We start from the raw sequence: 17685 nt of genomic DNA on the forward strand, positions 1-17685 counted from the left end.
AACCATTCTATGATTCTATGATTCTATACTAGACTTAAGCATCAGAATATTAGGTAACTTGGAAACACACAGCTACAAGGGAAAAATTACAACAATTTTTAATGATTCCTCATTATACGTAGTGACAATTATGGGTCTGCTCATGAGACCTTATTTTATCATCACAGAATAAGTATTTCTCAGTGGTTGTATAAATGTTATCCTGGCACTATAATTTATTTAAAAGTAACAGATATACCCTTACCTCAGAATCTGGATGTTTGGAAATTACAGAACTTGGACAATGTATATAAATAACAGTTTATTTAATTAGATAGCCTACCTCCATAAAGTATATCTAAAAGTTTATCTAGGGCAGGAATCTACAATCATGTATTTCTTTATCTTTGTGTCTATGAATAACTCACACAAACTACAAAATTTCAAATTCTGTGTCTATATTTAATTCATGAATAAAAGAAAACATCCTGGTTATAACAACTGTATAGTATTAAGATAATTACAGACCCAAATTTCTATCCATCTTAAAAGTTTTAGGAATTTAGCTGTCATTGTTTAAATATCAAGCTTAAACAAGTTTAACAGCATTAGAACATTAAGTATAATAGGCAATTTTATTTTTGTTTGCAATTCACTTTGCAATGTAATGTACTGACTGCATTAGTAGTCTCTGCTGACTTAAGACAATATTTATGAAAGATGCTACACAATTTGATGAACTTCTGGTGATTAAAGATAAGAAGCACTGGAGCAAGAAGATGAGATACATATTATAAAGTCAAAATAAGCTTTCTGTACTTTCTGAATAGATAATGGTTATTTCTGTGCTACCTGTGGTGTATTCATAGTACTTTCATTACTGTATTAATAGAGAAAATTTCTATATGTATATCTACTTAGATTAAAAAAACAGGGGGAAATTTTCTATTCAAATAGAACTATTCAGAGCTACTTCAACACAAGAATTTGAATTAATTAATGTTTTTTATACATACAATTATGATCAGCATAAGTAATACATTTTAGGAGCTGGGATCCATAGGTTAAAATTTTCGAGATAAAAAAATACTTACCAGAATATAGATTTTTCCATCATCTCCTTTTATGGTGAATCTAAATGTGCTTTTAGTGGAGGACAATTCCATAAGACACTGAGCAACCATGCTCTGTATGAAATGAGACCTGTTTAAGAATTAACAACATATTATATGTTTTCATAACGACTACATGGGCGAAGTCATTCATATTGATGCAGTACAAATAGATGAGCATCTCCATACTGTCAATTCCATCACATCCTACAACCACTTTCTGTGGAGCGATGGGGCTTCTTTACCTCTCTCTCCCCAAAAAACAGAAGACTTTCTACTTCCTGCAACAGGAATTTTTTAATAGATCAGCAGTCTAAATTGCTCCACATCCTTTATTGGACCAACACCAAATATCAAATGCTGAATAAAAGCTTTTATCTATTATATTTTACATATATGATCACAAAGTTCAGAATGATGCACATAATTCAAAAATAATTCACAAAAGGAAAGAATCGTGATTGATTCATAGTGCATGATACAAGACAGCTAGATCAAGTTCTGTTTCATCTTAGTCTCAACTTCAAACTGAATTACTTGAAAATTAAAAAATCTCACTTCCAAGTAAACATTTCAAGCTTTACTTAATTTAACTTTACATAATGTAATTTTCCATTTCCATAATTAGACAACAGATATCATGCAAACTTAAATAGTTCAAAATAAATAAGTATTGTATTTTGGCTTATCATCTGAATAGTGAGACACTGTGACAAATTATATACAGTCTCTCTCCTTCTGCATCATACACACACAAACAAGCACACAGAAACTCACACAAAGACAAGCAAACAAAATTGTACATGAGTGAATTCAGACTGCACTACTTTTACAGTGCTTAATTCTGTGATGATTACTTATAATTTGACTGAGCTTTGTTATTATGGTTTTTTTCTTTTTATTCAAGAAACTAAAATTTTGCTACATTGCTAGCACCTTTCCAAAACATAAACCTGAGCAAATAATCAGATTTTTTTTACATTTTTATTTTTTACCTTGGTGTTGTGCTGAAACTTCCCTCAGACGGCCAAATAATCACCTCGGTGACATAATATTTAATGGTATCTAAAATGACATAAACATTTTTCAAGTACAACAGAATAACAGACTTGTTAAGAATAGACTGTAAATCACCATATCACTATACTAATTAAACTTCTGTTCGGGACTCAATTAAGAGGTGCAGCAGATGGTCAAATTCTGCTTTGGTTTGTGGGAGGAGAAGCAACCAATAACAGATAACATACATTGCCAGAAGAAAACTGCTCTGAACTAATTACATGATCTGCAATTTGTCATTCATATTGATCCTTGTTTAATGCTGGGAACAATCATCTTGAAACAAAGCAAGCAAGAGCTCAAGCCAAACCTGAAAGATGAATTGAAAGAACTTCCCTAAAGCACTGGGATCAGCATAGCTTACATAAGTATTTTAGTACCCTCTGCTGCTCAGTAATGCTGCAGTGAATCACAAGAGACAGTTTTAATAACAGCACACACAGGGGAATAATTTTCTTCTTTGCTCAAAGAGCAAAATAGAACTTCTTTCCAAAAATTTCACTAACTCAACACTAATACTGCATGCACTACGAGTTCTAATGTAACTCTTCCCCAAAAGCTCCACTAAGGCAGCCTTTAACACTAAATGGAAGTGTTTGAGTACAGAATTTAATCCCCATCAATAAAATTAGGTCAAAGATTATCATATTGAAGCTCTGGGTCTATGCTACAAATACAGCCTAACCAGAGGGCCAGCAGAACAGGTTAAGCATAGAGAGTAAATAAATTAATTCCACTAAGCCTTAGCATGTAAACAACAGCAAAGATTCATCAGTTCCATACATTGTAAAGGCAGATATGATCTCATATGATCTCTGTTCACACACACCATTAAACATGGATGAAAGCAAGTATTTCAGAAAGACAATCTGTTTTAAAGATTCCAAAGGCTTGATAATCTCACCGCTTCACCAGACAAGCACTACACTTTTTAAATTATCCTTACTGTTCTATATATATTATATTTTACCTCTAAGTTTAATTTCAGTCTGTTCCACACTGTGCCTAGTCCTGGGAGACAGGAGGAAAAGAAGCCATTCAGTCACTCTAGCTCCCTAGATTACTCCTTAAGTAAGGCATTGGTGCTACTGTTGCAAGGGTATTGGGAATTAAGGAGATGTTTGCTTGCAGAGAGACAGAAGGTGGGATTTCCCAAGTAAAAAAAATCATATAAGGGAATAGAGTTGATCTGTAAAGCACACTGTTTTCTCAAAGTCTTACAATCTGCATCGTGGGCTTCCAAACATCCTACCTTAAACGGGGTTTTATTAAAGCCTATACTGCTCAGATACCCGTACAGGACAACTGGAACCTTTGGTAACAGAAGACCTTCTGTCTTGTGTATCCTCATGACTCATTTCTTAAACAGGCATTGCATTTTCTGACAAGTTTTTGTATTCTCCATATCTCTGAACTGAGCCAGGCTTCCACTGACTGATGCAGTGGAACAGAGGGAGAATGAAAGAATGAACCCTGCTAGTAACAGTCGTATCATTGCTTCTCTCTTTTTAATAACTACATTTTAAAAAACAGCAGAAACTCATTTTACACTACTGCAGGTGAGCCCTGCTGATTCAATATAATGACAGCTTTTAAACCAATAATCTCATCATCTTATTATTGGAGGATGACAAGAGGTAACCTGTTTCTTTGACAAGGTTTCCTTTCAAAGAAACGAGGCTGGCTGTTAGCAATCATACCTTTAGCTTCTAGAACTGTGTTGAAGTTCTGAATTAATGTTTCCACTATTCTGTAGGACTGACAGCAAAATAAACAACCCGTAATTTCTCAGGTCTCCTTTTTTACTGGGATTCCTAGTAAACTGGAATCATGCACTGAGTCTTCCAAAGCTTTAGAATTAGCCAAATGTGCCACGGAAACAAGGATGAAGAAAATCCCTGTCATAAATCACTTTCAAGGTCTACCAGTGGAAGCAACAACCTCATCTGTCCCAGAGAGGAATGAGACAAACACACAGGAATCAGCCCTGCACCTTACTGATAAACTACTTTCCTCCAGAATTTTTAACCCCCAGTGTTCAATGGTTGATGCAGTGAAGTCTAGTTTGGTTTGTACACCCCATACCTGGTGATACTTTTTCTCCCAGCATTGTCTTGCAGCGCTTACAAGTTACTCTGGTATTTTCCTTTGATTTCTGTAGGACAAAGAAATGTGATTACTGAGTTTTTCTGAAAAAGGAATGTACAGTACTAACATACTCTCCAGAGCAGAGAGTGAACTTGGTACTTGTTTCTGTTCTCTTTATGTTTACATACACACAGATTTGCATTCAGTATTTCAGCTTTCTACACTTTGACTTGCTTGCAAGTTTCATCCTAGTTTTGAAATCTGGCAATATACCGATCACACAGCATAACCTGCAATAGCTAACAGGAGAATCTTGTAATATCGAGTGACTGGACAATAAAAGGATAAGGTAAATTTTATTTCAATGAGGGTAAGATAATGAAAAGAAGTATTCCGAAATATATACATAATATATAAAATATTATGTGGCAATGTGACTACTATCACTCAGTAAAAAGTTCTAGCCACTGTGGATAATTTTATAGGAATATCAGTTCAATGTTCAGCAGAGAGCAGAAAATATCCACAGAGTATTTTGAATTACTAGGGAACAGCTGAAGAACACAACATAGCATGATATTACAGAAAGATGAGGTGGATTCTGTTCTTAAACAACCCCTCTCCCTCAATTCAAGCAAAAACAGAAAAGGTACTGACAAAGAATAATTCAGTATTCAATTACTAAATTGTCAGATGTGCAAAACAGTTTCCATATGTGGCAAAAAACCCACACATAATGGAAGAGAGCATGAAAGACAGAAAACTGAGGGGTATCACTGAGATATACAAAATCACGAATGTTTAGGAAAAGCTAAAGAGGAAAAAAACTTTTCCTCCCATAGCTCATATTATGAAATTGTAACCTGGTTTCTATCAAAGAAAACAAAGGTATTTGTCATATAATGTATAATATATACTTTGGTACTCACTACAGGAAAGTATTTTTCATACTAAAAGTACACTTAAGCTCAAAAAGTCTTCAGAAATTCAGGGGAAGCAATGTTCATCAAGGGCTTATTAAAAACCAAAAATGAGGATGACAACATCTAGTTCAAGAATTCTCTACACTGGCCAAAACATCACTCAATACTTGCCTTGCTCTTATGCATCCACTACTGCCCACTGAAAAAGATCTCATTTCTGGATGAACGTGTGATCTGCCCCAGTAACACTCCTACTAATTCAAGTGTTAATGTTTAAATTCAGTATCCGTATAAAGATACAAGGAAGCACAACACCTACTTTAATCCAAATCTAAATTCCAGAACTGGTTCTGTGTGGGCTTAGTAACCTGGGTGTAGCAGGACAGCTCTGGTCTGGAAGCAGTACATATATACAACCACCATGATGCTCCTGAGTTAATAAACACTTCTGAAGCTAGAAATCCTGAGAATGTAATGAGAAAACACCTAAATTTGATTTTTCCATGTAGTCTTTGTATAATCACCTTTATAATTGTTCATACAGTATACAGTCCACAAAAATACCCATATGTAATTAAACAATTACTGTTTCATTGGCTTGGTTTATAAGTCCAAACAAGTTACTATGAACTTGAGAAATCACATTGCAGCACATGTCTACAAAAATAATATTTAAAGTTAGCATAAATTAAACTAGTTGAGGGGAAAAAAACTCAGAATTTATCTTTTTCTGTAATCTTTGTAAAAGATGGTGACAGTTCTCATAGATTCCAACTGGAATGAACACACAGGCGCTCTTCAGGAAGCATAGCTTTTATTCATCATTATCATACTCCTTAGTATTCAAATTTTAAAAGGCATGAGGATGATACATTGGACTGATGTCCAGAACAAAAAGTGGTGCTCTGTGGCCTGCCACATCACTAAATTATTTAAAAAAACCACAAAAAACAAAACCCAGCATGAAGTAAATCCAATGGCCCTAGCTATGTCAGATAAGTACAAAGGTAAGTTTTGAGATATGTCCATTACATACGTCCATTCTTTTCAGAACCTGGATTATGGACTTTCAGACTACACAGATTTCTAAGCACTAATCGAAAAATGAATAATGTTGGGGTTTTTTTTAATTGATTTATTCTAATTCAAGTACCTTGAAGGACATGTGTTCTGTGATTAGACTGGTGATGAAAGAGATCATAGACAAGTCAGACACATTAGGCCAATTTTTTTAGTTACTCTATGGAAAAGTTTAAGTACTTCCCGCTGCAATGATAGGAAAGGGTTAAACAAGAGAGATACAGAAGCTTTACACACCAGTCTGGATCATTAAGTAGGTTGTGCTTAATTTACAATCTACACTAAAATACAGCCAAATGCCAGATCATGTATTCAGAAACAACAGCAACAACAAAGTCAGTGTTGATAAAATAAAGGAATACATAGGCACAGACAGCAAAAATCAAAAGAATTTAGACGATGGTAGTTAACCAATCCAGAGTTACTAATGAGATGCTGCAAAAGAAAGGGCAAATATGATCTCTGAATGCATGAACAACTCGATAGTTGACATGGATAAACAGAAAAATATAACATCTTCAGAATTAGTGAGGTGACTACTGCAAAAATGGATCTATAAAGTATGTTAAAAATTTGGAAAAAGGTTTGGAAAACTTCTACAACACAATACACTTCAGAGATAAAAAGAGATAGTTGCAATTCTTAGTGTGCTTAGTTTAATAAGAAGGCAGCAAAGAGTGAGGATAATTAACCACTGAAATAGGTTACCAAGGAATGCGATAAAGCTTCCATCATTTGAAGTATTTAATCAACACTGGATGTCTTTCTCAAAACTATAGCTCACACACAACTGATAGATTTGAAGCTGGAAATGCCTGACAGAGTTCTCTGAATCTGTACAAATCTGTATGCAAATAATAAAATGAACAGAAAGGATCACTCTAGCTCCATGAAAAACAGAAAGTGTCCCACATGGAATCTGAAATTATGATCACAAAGTTCTGCTTGTTCCTCACAAACCAGGAATCAAACTAAAAGCTCCAGGGAGAGCCCGACAGCCTCTGTTAAAGCTTCAGACACCTGACTATGTTGGAAGTACAGCCCCTTTGTTAGGGAGATCAGAAAAAAACATCTCATTTATATATACATAGTTACCCCCTTTCCCAATTCCTACCTTGCTACTCCTCTCAAACATACACAGTAAAATTATTTGCTTAACATGAAGAGCAAGCATAAGCAGGCTGGGTTGTATGAAAACCAGTATTTGAGGTTTGTACAAATATTGCACAGCACAAGTATATAATATACAGTAGTTCCTTGAAAGCTACAACTTAAATGTTTTTTTTCTGACTACAATTACAGGTGCTAGCTGAGAACTGTGCAGTATAGTACCTAAAAAAGCCCACTAACTCATTGTATCATGCTTCAACAGAAAAAAGCAATAGTTCTAGCTAGACTAATTAAATCAATATATCTATTTGACAACTTGCAGCTGCTGGCAATCTGCAGATGGAGGTGGATCACCAGCCTGATATTTTCTGTTTCTATTCCTAAGGATCCCTGATATGGTGTCAGGGAAAATATTTTCCCCAAGAGATACTATTAGCATGCTGCAAGACCATGTGACATTTAAAAACTGTGTTACACTGGAAGAGACTAATAGGTGTGAGAAATATGTTTGCAATGGACAGATGCTGTCTTGGTCCCACTGGAGGCTGGAAAAGATTGTTTAAGCATCTCTGGTAAATTCCTGCTACTATTTTGGTCATAGGCAAACACTTTTCAAAGAACTGCAATGCAATTAAAAAAGAACTTTCACACTGGGGCAGACTGTAACAATATTCTCTGAAATGAGAACATTTATGCCAGTAGCAATCTATCTCGCCTTAACTTTCTGTTACTCATATTATGGAAGAATTTTATGTTTCAGTATGAGGGTTTTTTCCTTATTAGTCCAGTTTCTGCTCGATCTTAAGGTTTTGCTCATTTGCTTGGCAATCGAGTGACGCTGGAAATATGCAAACACAGAAATGAGAATTAATTACAAGTATGGAAAATGTAGAAAGAGGGGTTTGACACAAACAAGGAAAGTGTTCTCAACTTCAATGCTAGTTTAAGGAAGCAAATGTGAAAATTCATCACATTAAACCACTATTGTATGCCTCTGGCAGAAAACAGCCTCCTTCATTCAAAAGTTCTGCTGTTATCCTAGTTTGACCTGTATCTCAGTAGCATCTTTGTCCCACACCCTTTTATCATGTTGCTGCCTTAAAAACAACCCTTTTCTGCCTAACATTCTCTTTGATTGATTTAAGAAGCGTGTTGGGCAGACTGCTCCTCTGTCTTTGGGCTGCAATATAAACTCCATGCACCCTGCCTCTTCCCATCTTTGTTTCCATTGTTCTAAGACCTCTTTTGAGTCTACTGAAATGTGAGCTAATTCATTTTGGGGACCTTTGGCAGAAAGCATTGTCCTCTTAGAAATTGGGAATCTTCTGCTCGGCCTTCTTCTGAAGGATACTTAGAAGAAATAACTCAGATTGCCACAGAGTTAATCCACATTAATCTGCTTCTCCCATGCTGGTATCTTTTCAGGGATCAGATCTTATTTTTCCCTCCCCATATTCTGCTTTTCTAAAAACAATAGAACAAGAAACCAAAGGGACCACAGCTGCAAGACTTGGAGCTATGGATCACAGGACAGAACTGTTTCCCAAGCAGATGGTTCGCTTGGATGCATTGCACCAGCAACCGCTGAACTGCGAGAATCCTGGTGATTTAACTGGGGATAATACAAATCTCTAATGACGCTAAGGAGCAGACAGGAATCAGGGCCTCTGGTGTTACATCTCAACAGATCAAAAGCTTCTTGTTGGGAACCTGTACATAGCAAGTCATCAGCTGTTATAGATACAAGTTGCCAAGGTAGCAACAGTTGCCATAATTGTAGAAGGATTTCCATAATTAGGTTTAATATATAGGATTGGAAGAAAAGATGGTATCTGCAGGTCCAGCCTTTGTCAGCACAAATACAAACAGCAGATTAACAGAAAAGACTTTATGTAAATGTAGGCTTTGATGAACAAAATTCCTGGATGTTCTGCTGGTAGAAGAAGAAAAGACTACTGCTTAAACTGTTATACAAGTGCTAGATTTCCAAGATTAGTAAAGCACTTCATGGGTTTTATCCCACCATTGAAACATCAGTATCCCTACAATTATTTTTTTCCTGGGCAAAATAAATGTTGTATCACTTGTAGCCAAGTGACAGCCCCCTTCCTAGACACCCAGCTGATGGATAAATCCCCTCCTGGAACATTTCAGAAACACTGACACAGAGAGTTATAACCTGGGGTGGCAGGTCCCTTTCACTAGAGAGAGCAGTCAGACAAACTCAGTTTCCTTACTATATTCTAAGAGTGTAAGACAGCCACATCTGAACCCAAAACACATTCTGATTTTTATGAGTCTTTCTAAAGCTAACAAAAAAACCACAAATCACACCTTCCTTTTATCATATTTATGCTTATGTATCCAATCACAGGTTGAGAAGAAAAAGCATTGTTACTCCAGTTTCCTCCTTGTTCTTTGCTCCATTACCCTTTGACAAACTCCTAACCCATTACAGTTATTATTTTACTAAATGTTGATGTCCTTCACTCAGGATATTTTTTTGGGAAATATTTGGGTTTAATACTACATAATTAAACAGTTTCTAATTCAGTTTATAGAAAGAATTTCTTCTTGCATATTTGGGTCAATATCAAGACCATGGTGCATGCTTTAGAAAATCTAAATCATAACTTAGAATATTTTCTGGTTTCTGTACAACTGAATGTCAACAACTCCCTATGACCTTCAAAACAACTCTGTAATACATACAAGTTTAATAAACCAGTGACAAAAAAAGTGGTTTACAAGAAAAAAAAGTCCAAATACATTCACTTAAGAGTTATTCAAACAAAATATTTTACCAAGTTGGAGCCGCTCTGAGCAGCATAGTGTCCAGTCTCTGAGCAGCACATGGGAGATTCAGGCACATGTGATTTACTTCCTGAATGCAACAGAAAAAAAGTATCTCCAAGAAAACAGTCATCACGCTGAGGGTGCAAAGTGCTCCTGGCAAAGGGGTTAGCGTGACAACACCACTCTTCAACTAAAGAACTCCAGTTTTCACTTGGTAGAGGAAGAACTCTCAGAAATTTCCTATGAGGGAAGAAGAAAAAAATATATCAATATATTATATTATTTCCTGAGACAGTAAAAGAGTGCTTGGACTCCTTACAAAAAGCAGGGAAGTATGGCATTTTCTCCAAAGTGCTTACTCCAAGTGCTTGACTCTGCTTTCAGTCAAAGGCACTTACTTTCTTCAGATGAATTCTGAGAAAGCAATGGTTGAGTATTTCCTGCCAAGTTTATGATGAAGCATTTCCCAAGGGTGAATCTCCAATGATTATAAGGCAGAACTTGGCATAATCCTCTCTTGAAATGAACCACAGAAAACAGTTCTACCCCATCATGAAAAATATAACAATGGGCATTTTGTAATTATATTTATTATTATTTCTTGTAAAGTTCCCTTGCACCAAATGTTGATACAAAACCAACAGAAATGGACTGCTGCCACAGCAAGGAAGAGTATGTCCTTTGAAGCCCCTCAAAGTCAGATACCAGACTTTGAAAAAGCTAAAATCTGACAAAAATACTGCAGTATATCTTCACTAAAAAAAAAGGGATAACACAATCTTAATTTAGATTCAGATTCAAGTTTCAGAAGTCACATAAAAAAACTACAAATCCTTTTATCTTGGGCAGCTGTATGGACCAGGGAGGCTGCTCCAGGCAATACCAGGCAGTGCTTTCATTATCAGTGTTGTTTTTAGCTTACTTTCTTTGGCTACATGCAGTGCCAAAGGATTTTATAAGCCAAGGTTTGGAATCACACCTTTAAGTTATAAAATCTACTCTTAAAGCTAGAATATATACATGTGGCTATATAAATACCAGTTTCACAGAATCACAGAATGTCAGGGATTGGAAGGGACCTCGAAAGATCATCCAGTCCAATCCCCCTGCCAGAGCAGGAACCTAAATCAGATCACATAGAAAGGCGTCCAGGCGGGTTTTGAATGTCTCCAGAGAAGGAGACTCCATCATTATGAGTCAGTTGTCAATACTTTCCTGCCTACAGTTCCAACAGCCATTCTGTGGTCCTACCACGTGTGATTTTATTAAGAATGTAGAAGTATTGACGGATACTGTCCACATATTTACACTTTCTTTAATCAGTGTTTTCTAGAAAACTATTGCACTGGGAAGAAATTCAGTCCCTTTACCAAAACAACAAGCAATGGCTTTAACAGCGTGCACCTCTCTAACAGTTTTTGAGATGTACTGCTTGTTGCAGAGCTGCGCTTTATGCTCACAGCCTAGTTTCCTTGAATGCTTTCCTTTTGTTCCCTTATTTCTTCTGATGTTGTCTGAAACCTTTACATAGAGTTTCTTGATTCCACTCGTTACTTAAAAATTGCAAATACAACTTTGCTTATGTTGCTGTTTTGCAAATGAACACACAGCTGCTAAGTCAACAGTTAAGACACCTTCCTTTTCTTGCAGTTCACAGACTATTCTTTTCCAAAGATGCCAGTTCTTCCCATTGCAGTTTCTTGTGCCTTTTGTATTGTTGAGCAGGTGAAAGTAAAATCTTTTCTAAAAACTTCCTTCTTTCTAGATCGACAATACATTTTAAACTGTGCTTGCCCCACCTGCAGATGAAAGCTGGAATAACTAGTCCTCTGACCCAGCTTTACCACAACTAAGATCACCTCTCAGCGCTACTCATCACTGTCTTCACTCTCTCAGGTCTTATATATTGTCTGAAATGCAACCACAATTCTGCCACGGTGGGACCTGAATTCTGGCGTTGGCCTAATGACTGATTACTCATCAGCCTTATACAAATAGTTTCACTGCCCGGACTCACACCGAAAAAAAGTCTTCATTCCTATGTATCACTCTTTACACCACAGCAACAAAAAGCTGGCATTGCTCAGCAATGTCTTTTCAAGTGTTAAATATGGGGGGAAGAGACAGAGATTACCTTTAAGCTGCAGACTAATGCTGTCCAGTTTCATTACATTACCCTTTCCTTACCCTCACAGTCTTGAGCATCAAGATCTTGAATTCCTGCCCAACCAAAGCAGATGCTCCAACCAGTAGGAACTTCCTAAACAGACTCCTCCTAACATTGAGATATAGAGAAAATACAGCCATTTCTGCTATATTTTAGGCTTTGCCATTCGTAGGCAAGGAGCCATATTCTGGATTGCTAGAACTGGAAAAATGTAACACTAAAAAATGCAGCTTTCCAGAAAAGCAACAAAGAAATAAGTTTAAAGTTTACTGGGTGCTGACTAACTTGAGGCTGCTAAATACAGTGATAAAACCTAGCTAAGAGAGGGACTCATCTCCACAAAGTTGCTAATAACAACCGAGTTTTGACTTTAAAATAGCCACCTAGGCTGCACTTCACAGTCAGAAAGAGACAAACAATTCTTAGGTTGGGATCTTTAAGAGAAACTTTCTCCTTCTGACAGTGTTTAATATAGTCAGGCTAAATCTCCTGGAGCAAGTTCTCTGTCCCAAACAGAGGAAGCCTAGGTAATTAATTTTTAAAAGCTAGAAGTTAGGCACAACTCTAAAGGAGTCCTGCCATAAGGATGTAATTTTTAGGTGGGCTTCCATGCTAAGGTAAGGATTTGGCCATGGAAATCCTTGTAAGACTGGACTACGAAAAATAATCTCTAATACCATTATTAACTAATATCCAAGAACCCAGTAATATCATCCTATCTATTGAAAATTCCAAAAGGTGGAAATAAAATGGACTTCAAACATATAACCCTTCTGTGCCATCCAAGCAAAAGAGAAAGACAAAAGATCCAACTGAATTTCTTTAACAGCAGTTTTCCTTATTTGCTTACTAAATCTTAGACAGCCCAGCTTGACAGTTAATTGTCATGTTTAAAGCTATTTATGTAGGAAAAGTGTAATTAGAAGATTTCTCCTGCAATCACTTTTTCAATACAATACTTATGTGGTACAAATTCTCAGTGTTTGGACTAAGGAAAAGGGTTATTGCTTAACAGTCAATTTATGAAATTTATTTTTCACAATATTCAGCCTTTAAGATTTTTTTCACAGCGGAAATAAAGCCTTAAAGAATTATTTTATATATAAACTAAACTTAGCCTAACTGGAAGGAGAGAAAAAAAAAGAAAGCATCCCAAATTCTTTGCAGCTCTTAAATCATGGAAGAAAATTTAAAAAAAATCAACTAATTTCCTCCAGTGTGGTTACTGTGAGGGCAATGGGGAAGAAGTAGAGAGCATAGCCCTAACCTCTGAAGAGCCATCAGAGTCATGGAAGAAGACAGACTAAGCCAGGGGATTTCAGAAAATTTAGAGTCCATTTTCTGCATTAAGGAAGGATCACTTACATCTAACATTCCTAATCTATTCATCAAAATGATGGCTTCCAGCTTTAGAATAGGTTTGTTTGGTTTTTTTTTTTTCACTTTAATCTAAACTCCTCTTGCTTCAATTGAAGAACCACTGCCACCTTCTTTGCAGCAACTTCTTACACATTGGAAGACTCTTGTGTCTCCTCCACAGTCTTATCTAAACTAAATCCAATTTATTTCAGTGTCTTCTCAAAGGTTATCACTTTCTAGATCTCAGGTTTTTCTTATTACAGACCTTTTCCTAGTCATTCACACTTTAGTAAGTTCCCCCTTACACAGTTCTGCAACTTTCCTTCGATCCCATTGCCTGTGCTGCCATGGCATACTCACTCTCCCTGGACAGACCAGCACACAAATTCTAAAAGTACTGACTACGCCACTGTCTTCCTTTTGTAAGTGCTGGAACAGAAGGTGTTGGATACACTGGCAGCTCCACTCTTCTACCCTTGTCTCATCAATATTTTTTTAGTGATGACATTTGAGGGGCTCAGAGGTTCCCTGCAAGGAGAAATGCCAAGCAAAGTGCCACGAACAAAAATGTCTCAAAAATTCTGACTGCGTCACCTCGCGGAACCAAAAGACGCAAACTCCGTGCACGTGAATTTGATGCACTGAAATTCAGGAAATCACCCACTCAGAAATGAAAATATAGAAGTGCAATAGCTTTTGAAAGCAAATGTTACAGACTAGAAATTAGAAGTTTCATTACTCTATAAATGTATCAAAATAAGAGTTATTACTAGACTTCCTGATAAGGCACTTCAGAAGTGAGAGCCAGGAAGTGCTCATTCAGTTACATTCAAGCCAGCCATAAATCCAAACGTATGACAAGAAAGTAACAGTTTATAGAACATACCACAGTTGTATTACCATTTTGAGTATTAGGAGTGACACAGATCATAAAAGGTTGCAAGTGCATCACTAACAATTTGTATATATCCAGCTGAAGCTGTCAAAATTGTCCATCAGAAGAGCCAGAAAATGCAGGAGCTTTTTATTAAAATTCTCATTCACTCTGCAGACTTTTTAAGGAACAGAGATAAGGCCGAGTCACACAGCTAGGAAACAGCTCCTGCGTCTCCCAAATTCGGTGTCCCTGAACTATGTGGAGGTTGGCTTTGCTGGACAGATAGAAGGGAGCTGTGGTCAACACCCCCATTCTGAGTAGCCACTCTATAACTGCAGCAAGATGACTGAAGGGAATTTATAAGAGACTGAGCAGAACTGAAGAGGATCCCTGAAGTGCAGAGGAAGAAAGAAGTCTAAGCTCAAATTTTCAGTGTTATTCCCTTCAACATAGCAAAGATGTCAGCTACTAATAGACCATAAGTATTTTTTAAATCAATGAAAACTATGAATATTTTCAGTATTTCCCGGCCAAAATGTTACAGCTTTTTGTTTGTACAGCAAAACCAGAAGCTATTATAATGAGAGCAAAGAGATACTGTATGAACAAAAAGCCACAGAGCTCAAAGCAGAAATTCTACACATAGGGAAGTCCAGCTACAAAAGGAAATGTCTCGCTCAAAGCACACCAGACAAGCAGGAAAAGAATCCCAATTTCCCAGCTTCCAGGGCAATGCACCAAACTCCCTTTGTAAGGTACTTCTACTTTCCAGCCAGAATGAAAGCAAGAAGTAAATTAATAAATGGGAAAAACTGTTTCAAGTTATTCTGCTTTTAGTCATCTGTAGTGCCTCAAAAGTGTTCTCAATCTCGATCTATCAATTTCAAACTAAATACCTTTTAGCTTTCTCTCTAAGTACACAAAATAACACAAATACAAATCACTATGGCATTTAGTGTTATAAATATGGGACACTGCAGTACTCACCGGTCTTTTACTATGATGTCACCACAGGATTGACAGTAAAAGATGTAATTCTTCTGAGGTTTCAGGCTTTCCCTCAAAGTAAAAACCAAATCTATAGATAGAAAAAAACATACGAATCTTCAAAATTGTGTAAAATTTTTAGTCACTTGTACAGAAAAATCCTGCCAAATACCTCAAACCAATAAAGATAAGAATCTAACAAACAAAGCAAAATGCTGACATTTTAAACACAACCTTAACTTATTTACCTGCATGAGCAAGTTCTTAGATTTAGGAAAAACTTGTCATCCCCACCTCATGCCCCATATCACTGAGTAGGAATTGTGTACATGAATAATTACTTTAAAGGTGCAAATCCTCTCCATAGGAGAAGCTGAGATATTGATATCATTACAGAGATTGTATGAATTAAAATTCAAGGCCACTCTTTTGTAATAATATTTCTGCTAATCAGTGCCTCTGCAATATGAGGGTACATCCCAATATGTAACACAAAATAGCTGGTGGGGGGGGTGAAGGGCACTAGTTTTAAATTTTCAGGCAGGTAAGATACCAGCCACTGTGGTATCACTCAAGGAAGAGAGAGTGAGCAATACCCTCTGCAGGCCAGCAAAGCAAAAACAGTCTCATAAAAGCCAGCTCAGATAACTCTTCCAAATTAAAGAAGGAGCTATAAAAGCCTCCACTAATTATCAAATAACATTAGGTGGAAGAAAAATAAAACTATAAGCCTAGCTCTATGTATGAATATGTTTTGGATTGCCTACTTTCTCAAACTTAAGAATCAAAGTATATTGTCAGCACTGGCATTTCAGTATATAAGGTTTAGGTTGCAAACACAAATGAAAAATACTTTCAAATGTTCCAGAATTTCATGTAAGAGACAACTAGTTTGCATATAAATATAGAACATTAAAGGCTAACAAAGGTTATCCAATATATATGGCGACTACTACCTGGTTCACATACATGTTTTTCACTGGTACAACATTCAAAACTAAATTTTTAAAACTGCATCTTTGATCTTTTAAAGCATGTCTCATTAATAAGACACCCTAAGTAATTTTTGTATAACTGAATTACCAAAGCACATGCACAATTACAGATTAACGTACAGAAGCAGTCCCAGCATACCATAAAATGCACAGATTGTGTTTCTGGTGCTGAAACCATTATTGTACATCACATACTTTATTGGTCATTTTTACTTTAAAACCACAGAATGACAATTTTGTGTTATTTAATCTCTTTCTGTGTCACATCCTATTAAGTTAATCTAAACATACTGAGGTTGGATTCTAAAATGAAAGCAAGCACCAGGTATACCACAGAATGACAGTTAAAACCACAGGATGACAATGCTGTGTTATTTAATACCTTTCTGTGTCACGTCCTGTTAATGAATGTAAACATACTGAGCCTGGATGCTAGAATGAAAGAAGCTATAGGTAGCATAGAAGCTATGCTACCACGCTTCCTATTTATGCAATCACATTCTAGACCTGAATGAGGACCTCAGAAATGAAGAGGGTAACTCTGCGGAGGTTACCTGCAACATTCAGCTCTGCAAACGGAGAACCAGCAGCTCCCACACAACATCACCATCCTTTATGATTAAGTGGTTGGTGACAACCTCAGTGCAACAGCCTGGATGAATCATAGTACTGCATTTTCGGCTATCAAGCACGGAATAGGAAGGGAAGAAAGCAATTTTGAAGTAACAAGGTAAAGCACGGGGCAGGGAAGAACTGAGAGCAGTTCTCAAACTCCTCTGCAAAACACTTACTCAGCAACCGTGTTTCCCTTTCATTACGTCACTTTTCGCACTTCTGAGTTTTAAAACTGACAGTTTTATTAGATTTTAGCAGATCTATCTTCCATTCAGAGCCAGAAGGAGCCTGTCAGAAAAAGCAGCAGCAGACGCACAGTGCAACCCACCAGCTGCAGCCGGGTTCGGGCGGCTTTCCTGGGCTGCAGGACCCACGCCTTACAGTCCCACTCAGGGCGGCTCCAGGTAACCCCCAGCAAAGCCGCCCCTTACCGAGCCCCCGAGCGCCTCCCGGGCAGCGCGGACGCGTACCCCGCCCCGGCCTTACCGGCGCTGGGAGGCGGGCGGAGCAGGCGCATGCGCAGGTGCAGGGCGTCCCC

General features: G+C 37.1%; 1 protein-coding gene across 1 annotated transcript; it reads right to left on the reverse strand.

The window, feature by feature from the left end:
• Window positions 1-1073: 1073 nt before the first annotated feature.
• On the reverse strand, window positions 1074-17682 carry UBE3D (ubiquitin protein ligase E3D; the record flags this gene model as incomplete). Its single annotated transcript, XM_010167923.2, has 6 exons — window positions 1074-1182; window positions 2087-2156; window positions 4236-4305; window positions 10156-10387; window positions 15538-15628; window positions 17634-17682. Coding segments are annotated over 6 exons (621 nt in total), but the record flags the coding sequence as incomplete, so codon positions are not given.
• Window positions 17683-17685: the final 3 nt, after the last annotated feature.

The sequence above is a fragment of the Antrostomus carolinensis genome, unplaced genomic scaffold (assembly GCF_000700745.2).
Source record: "Antrostomus carolinensis isolate BGI_N321 unplaced genomic scaffold, ASM70074v2 scaffold56285, whole genome shotgun sequence".
Taxonomy (NCBI): domain Eukaryota; kingdom Metazoa; phylum Chordata; class Aves; order Caprimulgiformes; family Caprimulgidae; genus Antrostomus; species Antrostomus carolinensis.